The 10000-nt window shown below is 31.7% G+C and overlaps 1 protein-coding gene and 1 long non-coding RNA gene across 14 annotated transcripts in view; one reads left to right on the forward strand and one right to left on the reverse strand.

Moving 5' to 3' along the window:
- The window catches only part of LOC135219805 (uncharacterized), a 1047642-nt gene that overhangs the window by 658695 nt on the left and 378947 nt on the right, over nucleotides 1-10000 (forward strand). The window lies entirely within an intron of this gene.
- The window catches only part of LOC135219802 (anoctamin-8-like), a 495835-nt gene that overhangs the window by 81341 nt on the left and 404494 nt on the right, over nucleotides 1-10000 (reverse strand). For all 13 annotated transcript variants that reach the window (XM_064256882.1, XM_064256881.1, XM_064256883.1 and 10 more), the window contains one exon: nucleotides 165-250. In XM_064256882.1, the coding sequence (XP_064112952.1) occupies nucleotides 165-250 (86 nt within the window). The remainder of the gene's footprint in view (nucleotides 1-164; nucleotides 251-10000) is intronic.

Below are 10000 nucleotides of genomic sequence, written 5' to 3' on the forward strand. Positions count from 1 at the left end.
ACAATGGAAAGGAGGATCACTCAGGCATTTATTAACTTTGTATACATCATTCTTTCTCGACTATGCGGTATGGTGCGGTCTTTATTGAGGAAAGTTTTGATGAATAATTCCTGCAATAACAGCGTCTCTCTCTCTCTCTCTCTCTCTCTCTCTCTCTCTCTTACCTGGGTAGGGACGGTCTGCATCCACATCCTCTTCGGTAACATGAGGTGCCCGCTCTGAGGTATCTTCCTGCGGAGCAGTCGACTGGCTGTAGAGGAGGAAATGGAGAATTCGATTAGATGACAATTACGAAGGAAGTACAGTGTAATAATGATTCGTAATGAATAATTGTTTCTATTGACTCTTGTGGAGCAGTATTTCAGAGCATATATATTATTCTTAATTAATACTTTTGTTCTCTCTTTTGGCATTGCCTTAGCATAACTTTATTTGAAGCCTTTCACGAATGAAAGATTGCCGAACAAGTCATAAGTTATAAGTACCCTCAAAGGAAAGATGTGGTGAGTAAGTAACTGAACTGGAACAAGCAGGACTTTTAACGTTACCTGTGATATAATATTTAGTGAACTTTTTTACGTTGAAATAAAAGAACCGTGTGTTACATGATTGTACACCAAGTAGACCCGAGCCCATCCAGATTAGAAACGTCGGTCTAAGTAGAAAAAATAAATCGTTAAGGAACATTTAACTGTCTTCGACGATAACGTTTTTACCTTTTCTCAACAAATTTAACACTGGTAATTAAGCATATGAGCAGATCAGCCTCTCCATGCTGCCTTGCAAGGTATTTTATTTTTATATATTTTCCCATTTATTGAATGTTATACTTTCGTTTAGACACTAATGAGAAAAATTTTAATTTTTGTCAGTACTAACTTATTTATTTATTAGCTGCGAGTCTTAATGATTATTGTTTTAGATGCCCTTTAATTAATTAAAACATTTTTAAGTCATAATTTTATCTTGAGAAGCTTTTTAGAAGGAGTCAGTGTCGTCATCGTTAAAAACTGTAATTTGAAATTAAAATAAAAGATAGCAGCAACTAAGGCATTCTTAATTTTTTCTTGTATACATGAAAATTCAGTCAGCTCATCAACAATCATGCGGGTATTTTCCACGTTTTTTCGTGCAAAACTGTTGGGCAGAACGGAAATATAAGATGATTGAAAATCATCCGAAATAAAAAAAAAAGTCTACCAAACAAGGCAGTGTATGTGTTTGTTTAGTCTGCGCTTGCGCCTATTTACTATATGCTAATTTTAGGCCTGTATTTTATTTGATGCAAAAAAATTGTTTGTTAGAACGGAAAATACTAATACACGCAAAAAATACGAGTTGGAAAATAAGAGGTGTTAATTATATGTGTGTGTGTCTGTGTGTGTGTGTGTGTGTATACCAAAAGGACTCATTCAACCTGATGGTGTCTAGCAGAGTTATTTATTCAAAAAAGTTACAAGCTGTCAAGGACAAAGTCCTCATTATTAAGTGTCCATGGATACTTGATAATGAGGATTGTTTGTTGTTAGAAAATGGTAACTTTTTTTAATAAATAACTCTGCTAGACACCATCCAGGTTGAATGAGGTCCTTTTAATAATTGTGCTATTACACAACATAATTGTGTATATGATAAGTTAACTTATTTGACCTCGAGATGGATATATATATATATATATATATATATATATATATATATATATATATATATATATATATATATATCACACAAGGCAGCATGGTAAACTTAATAGTAAACTTTCCCGTATCCAGGTAAACAGTCATACGTTGTATGGTATTAAAGAAAACTTTTTCCCACATCCCGTACAAGGAAGCAACCTTCCGCTGCCTTTGATGCCATAATTTTTCAACTTTTGCGACAGTAGAACTTTCTGTTAGAAAAGCTATATGTTGTTATAGTTAATTAAGAGAATTTAACGTAAATTCACTAAATACCCGTATTATAATTTTCTCCCACGCATAATTTCCCTGCATGCTTGCAAAATAGACTTACCATTGAGATCATCGTAATGAGATTGCGTCTGTCTTTATTGACTGTAAAAACTATTTGTTTAATATAATAAGAGTTGATCTCTTTTTCACTCATAGATGCCACTTACCTTTGTATTAATCACTTAGTGATCATTCTTAGTTATAATCATAAGAAGAAAAAAGAAAAAAAACGTACATGATAGGATACGGAGGTCCTACTTTATAGGTACGGGAAGATAACTCGTATCTCTTTACCGTTCTCTGTCGAAACTCTAATATTGGTGAGTAATAGTTTTCACGGAAAGTCATTAGGAAGGAAATGGAGTGAGAGGGGAAAGTTCTCAAATGACTTGTGAAAGCACCATAAAGAAACGAACCTCATAAGAAATTATAAGAAATTCTATTTGTTTCTGAATTCAAATAATTTCTTAAACACGTTTATATTCATTCCACATATATATATATATATATATATATATATATATATATATATATGTCTGTAGATACATACACACACACACACACACACATATATATATATATATATATTGATTTTAATATGGTTAGTTTTGATGTTTTCTCTCTATTTACAAAAGTGCCTGTAGATGATTTAGTTGAGTTTTTGGAGGATGAATTAAAACATCATGGATAATTCCCTTCAAACTGGTAGCAAAACCTTCATTAGTCTCATAAGGTTATGTATCAAAGATAGTAAATTACGTTTTAATGGGGAATTTTTTTTCAAAAGTTTGTCATGGCTATGGGTAATCCTTTATATCCTGTCCTTAGCAATATTTACATGGAATTTTTTGAGACAAAACTCTTACCAAGAATTTTGCCCCAAAAAGTTATATAGTTAAGGTATGTGGATGATATTTTCTGTATTTGGCTAGTTCACGAAAATCTCCAGGAATTCCTTAATAACCTCAATATTTTAGGCCCTTCTATAAGATTTACTGTAGAGGAAGAAAGAAATTTTAATTTTAATTTTCTTGATGTAACTGTCCATGAAAATGATAGAAATTTCACCTTTTCAGTCTTTTGGAAATCAACTAACATTGCCTCTTTTGTTCAATACTACTCCAGTCACCATCAAAATGTTAAATTCTCTGTTTTTTCTGGGATGTTCCTAAGGGCTTTACGTGTCTGTAGCCCGCAGTTTATTGACGTTGAGATTAAAACTATTTATGATATTGCATTAAAACTTAAATACCCAAGGACTTTTGTAGATGTGGCATGAAAAAGAGCCAGTAAAACGTTTTATTTAACTAATGACAAACGAATTTAGTAACCATAACATTCTTTAATTACCCTATGATCAAAGGTTTTTAGAAATTCCTAGAATTTTAAAGCTTTTGATCATAAATGTTGTTTTCAGTAATATTAATGTCAAGAGTTTAGTAATAAAAAATTCTCTTAAAGATCTTGCAGGCTGCATATATGAAATTCCTTGCAAAAAGTGTGATTAGGTCTATTACGGACAAACCGGTAAATCTCTTTCACAACGTCTCAAACCGCACCAGTATTCTGTGACAACTGGGCAAATATCGATTGCATTATTCGTACATATGAGAGATTTAGATCATCCTATTAACTGAAGTCAAGCAAGAGCCTTAATCCCACAGTTAAAAGGAATATTATTGAATCTAGTTTCATCAAATCAAATAATGGAAATGTTCTAAATTTAAGTCTTGGTTTATTTAAACTTGATGCCTTCATAATGAAAAAAGTTGTAGATAAATAAAAAGAACAAAATTAATATATTCAGTTTTTACATGTTTTGGACTATACGGGTACTTTGTAGTTTCTGTTAGGGTTAAATCTATGTTTAGGTTTGTGACCGTGTGATATCCGATAACCTTGGATTATCTCTTTAATTTTTACCCTTTTGACAATTAACCATCTGGTATTCTTGATCTTGTTGTTTACCTGATAACTTTCTCTCCAACTGTATTTCATTCGTTTCTACACAATGTCTTAGTAAAGACGAAAGCGCTTGGATTTCTGACTATCATTTTCCTGTGGTATTCGCTTATATATATATAGAGTAAATAAGTTCTGTTTCATATTAATCTTGAAATGCTAAAATATTCTATAGCAGTATGGAAAAACGCACATGAAAAATATGAGCTTTTCTCAAATAACAGTAAAGGGAATCATATCGTGTTTGACTATATATCCTAAGGAAAATGTAAAATTGTATCTTTTACTTTTTTTTTACCTGCACTACGGCATTTGTATGGCTTCGCCACGGGCGGTAAATATTCATTGTCAAAGACTTTAATTCTCTCTCTCTCTCTCACTCTCTCTCTTATGTGTTTGTGTATATATATATATATATATATATATATATCTATATATATATATGTATATATATATATACTATTTATGTATATAGAAAACATATATTCACAAATATTAAGCCACAAATTGTTATGTCTTCGAAATGGTCTGAAAATAACGAAAGTACAGGGACTTTGACCATCTTGTTGGCTCAGCAGTGAAAGTCACCGTACTTTCATAGTTTCCAAACAAGGCGGCAGCTCGTATCCCATTTGTGACCGATCGCTTTTCACCTATAATTCTCCAAGCATGTAAGTTATTGTAGATGTGTAGATAGTGAATTGAATATTGAACGAAATTTAATATAAAAAGTGTCTCGGTGTATTTGAATAAAATTATATATATAATATATATATATACATTATGATATGTAGATATCTATATACTACATGCGTTTACTTACTTACATATATTTATATAACTTATGCACACACACACACACACACACACACACACACACACACACATATATATATATATATATATATATATGTGTGTGGTGTGTGTGTGTGTGTGTGTGTGTATGTATGTATGTAGTGTATATATATATATATATATATATATATATATGTATATATATATATATATATATATATATATATATATATATATATATATATATATATATATATATATATATATACACACACACTTACATGTAGTATACGTGTGAGTGAACCTTATTAATGTAAACCTACTATAAAGTTTTATTTATTTTTGTGTTGTGTATTTACAAGAAAATTTATTGCATTACATGGTGTATCAAGTTAATGGATCGGTTGACTGTATACTTGATAAGATTGCGGCCAACTGATGAGGAAAGATACAGGTGAAGTGAACTTACCTCCTAATCTTGGCTTTCTTTGCCGTATTTGTTTATAGAATCAGTGAGCTTCCTTTGCTTTACCGGTGATAACTGTAAACATATATCTGACATAAAAGTTGCATTTCAAACTTATCTGTGGCTTCTCAGAGAGTCAGATTAAACCTAAAGTTATATCTGACACTAACATTGAGTGAAAAATTGAAAGATTAACGACAAAAGTAAAGGTTTGAAGTATAATAAAAGTGTAAAGAGGACAGCTTCACTTTTAGAGCCACTTTATCGTGAAGATTTCAGTTTTACTTTACTTTGAATATTGCATCCTGACTGACATTCATCTCAACATAAGGACGTGACTATATTTCAACTCTTCTTTAATGTCATTTATTTGAGTTTGGTGTATGTTTGTAATCTACTCGTCTTGTGCAGAATGCAATTCCAGTTAATCGAAATCATCCGAGTCCTTTGCTAATGGAGGAAAGTTTTTGACGTCACAATTCCTTAGTGTACAGTTACCGAGTTTTGCCTGGACGATTGGCGGAGGCGACTTCCAGTTGACTGACTGTTCTCGTCGACGGATGGACAAAAACCAGTGAAGTTTCAATGCCCATCATATGTCAGGTTACATTGTTTTCCTTGATGCGCGGCATTGAATTGGCTTCAGTTCCTGTGCAGTGAACGGACAGGATGTAGCTAATTCTCTCTCTCTCTCTCTCTCTCTTCTCTCTCTCTCTCCCTCGTTAAGGATTGGAGCTGGTCTCAGTTCTCAATAACTAGCCACGGAAAAGAGCAAACTTTTGTGTAGTTTATTAATGGTTATTGATATCATGGTTTCAGGTTGCCATATCATTATTTTAAAGCCAGTGAAAAAAAAAGGGGCAACTTCGCTGTAATTTGCCTCAGTGCTTTCCCATCAGGCTCCCATCACCACAAACCAGGCGTCTCGTCGTACTTTGACAGTTAGACAACTTTTCTCTTAATTTCCCAGAATTCTCATTACACAAAGAATGGAGTCCTGACGTCGCCTGGGAATATTAAACGAAAAACTGCTGAAAATTGACGACATTCCAGTAAGACGTTCAGCGGAAACGTTGCTACTCTCAGTTGAATAGCCAGGAGCCCTATAACCCTTGAAATATAGTCTCGATTCCTCTTAGTAATGGAAGTGCCGGCGAACATCATCTGTTGGGAGACTCCATCTTTGATATTGTAATCTGTAGTATAATAAGCCATTTAGCGTTAATGGCACCAGATCATTAATTAAGACGCCTCTATAATTAAGGGTAGACCTTCAACAACAGACATATTGGTTAATTAATACATCGGAATGGGCCTTTTATCTTCTCCCTTTTGTACGAGATGAAGTGCAGTAAAGGAATTGGAATTTTTGAAGCGTTTGTTTGTCACTTATTATTCATGAAGGCTCACTTTATTTTTTTATTTTTTTATATCAAAATTGGTCTTAATCCGTAGTGATTTGTGATAAGTTTCTCAACAATGAAAACGGATTTAAGATCCGGATTGCAGTTTATAAAGAAAATATTTTTTAATATACTAGTGATATTCTAAATATTACAGGTATTGCTACAGATAGTAAAATGTTTTACTTTCATTTCATAATATTTAGTGTTAGGTATTTCATATGAGTATTTATTATTACAAATTATTTGTAAATATTCGGAGTATTTTGAGCATCAGGCTAGATTGAATGCATTTTAAAATCATTCGTTTTACTCCATTTGTAATGATAAGCGTTATAAAATGAACTTTTGAAAAAGTATTTCCTCTTTATAGATTTTGATTATTGGAATATTTTAGTAGCAAAATAAGGAATATAATGCATTTGGTGAATTTGACAATATTGTTGTACGCCTGATCAAAGTGTAATCCTGTTTTGCTGACTGATATTCAACATGGTTATCATCAGCAGGTTCAATGACATTGATCATATTTAGAATGGCATTTAGTAATACTGTATATTTGATAAAATTACAATTTCGATATAATATTGAAACTGATTAAATGAATGTTTTAAAAAAGCATTTCGTAATGGTGAAAATTGTTTGCCCAAAGGAGTATTATTGGTATAGTGCTAAGTATACATTACAGGTTTCAATACACTAAGTACTCGTTTTTCTTGCAACTTATGATTAATACTTTAGCAGAGGGAAATTGTATAAATCTTGAATTGTAAGATGAGAACATTATTTACAGCAGCTGTGCGTCAGCTAATGGGATTAGAAACTTTTATTAATTGAATTTGGAAATTTTTACCAGCCGGGGATTATTTGTTATGTACGAAAAGGCGATTACATCTGCATTTATTATTATTTGTGATATAAATCATATATTTTTAAATCAGTATAACGACTGAAGCTTTGTGAAGTAGCCATGGGCCTTTGTTGTATAAATTTGGGAAATCCACGATTTAATAGCGATAGATTCGTGTTGTTATGACTTTGCATCTTTGTTGCTTTGGAAACACCCATTCTTTCTGGGAATCTCCTCAATGGTGAAAGTGCTGTTGTGCTATTATGCTTTTATTATGGTGGCAATAACTGTGTTTTGATTGGAACTACTCTTTCATGAGATAAACTGCTTTTTGGTGAAAGAGTTGCATAAGTTTTATCCGTAAGTACAGTTGAGCTGATTCATTTGGAGACAGATTGTTTACATCCGCATTTTTTTCGTGATAAATTTATTTCATTTCCAGTGGCAGTGGCTTGCTTGGTTACTAGTTGTAGTTGATAGTTATGTAATAATTTGTCAAGCTGAAAAACTATTTCTGTTTCCTTGAGCGGCGAAAAAAAATCGAATTATATAATTCAATAGACAAATCAGACTGCAGTCATACTTTACTTCTTAGAAAATACAGTAGTTGTACTGTAATAAATGCAAAAGAGAATTATGATGGGAAAAGACTTGGAATTTATTAATCCAGAGTTCGAATGTATCACACGTAAAGTGTAATCCACGTTGAATTTGTTTCCATGTCAGTAGCAGTGAATCGTAGATCTGGATGTGCTGACTTTTTTAACCTCCTGTCATAATCGCTTCTTCCTATTCCTAGTCCATTCACGGGGGATCATTAAGTCTCGTATTTATTTACATGGATTCACTAAGCCGTACACGATGTATTCATAAGGGTCTCTTCTCTCTCTCTCTCTCTCTCTCTCTCTCTCTCTCTCTCTCATTGGTCCCTAGGAGATGGTTATCTTACTCTTGGGAAAAAAAGTGTGTTTGGTTTATTTAGAGATGTTCTATTTTATAAGATATAAAGATTGGTAACATTCTGTAAGTGTACAAATCATGTAATTCACTTATAATTTGATGATATCTTCCAATTGCTCTAGTATATATCTATCTATCTATCTATCTATCTATCTATCTATCTATATATATAGATAGGATATATAGATAGATAGATAGATAGATATATACTTGTATATATATATATATATATATAATATATATATATATATATATATATATATATATATATACATTCAGAAGCATTTACCAATGAATATATAATGTATATACAGTGATAGCATATTTAATTCATTAGCCGGGAGACCTGAGATGAAAACTTAGTCTGTGAAAACTTCCTCTTACCTTGAGGAACGAAATGTGCACTTTATCTGGAAGTGAGTCTTTCTTCGTGGGTTGCAGCTAGAATAAAAGACACGTATAAGCAACTTGATTCCGAAATTTCAACCAAAAATTCAAAAGATTTGTCCCATTTGAGTAATAGCAGTCACCCAAGAAGTCGAAAGTGACAGCAAAATTTGAATCAATTTTCATTTGCATCCTGCTTATGAAGTATCCAAGTACGTGATGTAAACTACTGCTAATTGAATTTCTATAATTAGAGGAAAATATTAGGAGCAGATAACGTCATCTTTTGGATTGGCCTCTTTATTCGCAGTCATCAGTAATAGCACACACACTCACACACGGTTTATATATATATATATATATATATATATATATATATATATATATATAATATATATTATATATATATATATATATATAACGTATATATATATAAGTCTATCACATTACCGTGATTCATATACACATATCGAACTACAAATGTCCTTTAATATCTAATTCGCTCTACCTAGGAATTAATATATTTTCATATATGCTTAACCGAGGGGGAATTCCTCTCGGTTAAGCATATATGAAAATATATTATATAAATCTCTATTATATATATAAATATAATATATAATATAATATAAACCTACCTAATAAGTATCAATAAGCAACACACCCCCACAGTGGCACACAACAACAACACACACCATAAAACATACACCACAACACACGTTAAAATTACTGGAAAGGCACTTTATTGGAATTTTTCATTGCACAAAGCTTCATATATTTTAATTACCATTTTTTTATGATACATTTTATAGCAAAATGATTGAAATTTTTAATTTTAAACTTAGCAAAAAATTACATTTCTTTATCTTCTCGGTAACATAATACCTAACGTAATACCTATGACTGGTTTGTATAGTATTAAACTATGTTTTATTGTTGACTTAATTCTTTATCGAGTTTGTAATACAAATACATTATTTTTAGCAGGTACTGAGATTAACTTGACGTATAAATTAACTTGACGTATAAATACTTGTTTTAGGCTAACTTCTAGGCATTATTTTGTCCATATATTTTTAAAATTTGAGCTTTTAAGCATAGTATCATATTGTACAACTGTTCAAGTTCACATTGAAACCAAATTCGGTATTCTGGCGTGAAAACTAACTTCACACACACGAATCAATAAGAAATAAAGGAAAGCCCAAGCGAGTTCAGCAAGAGA

The sequence above is a fragment of the Macrobrachium nipponense genome, chromosome 1, assembly GCF_015104395.2.
Source record: "Macrobrachium nipponense isolate FS-2020 chromosome 1, ASM1510439v2, whole genome shotgun sequence".
Taxonomy (NCBI): Eukaryota; Metazoa; Arthropoda; class Malacostraca; order Decapoda; family Palaemonidae; genus Macrobrachium; species Macrobrachium nipponense.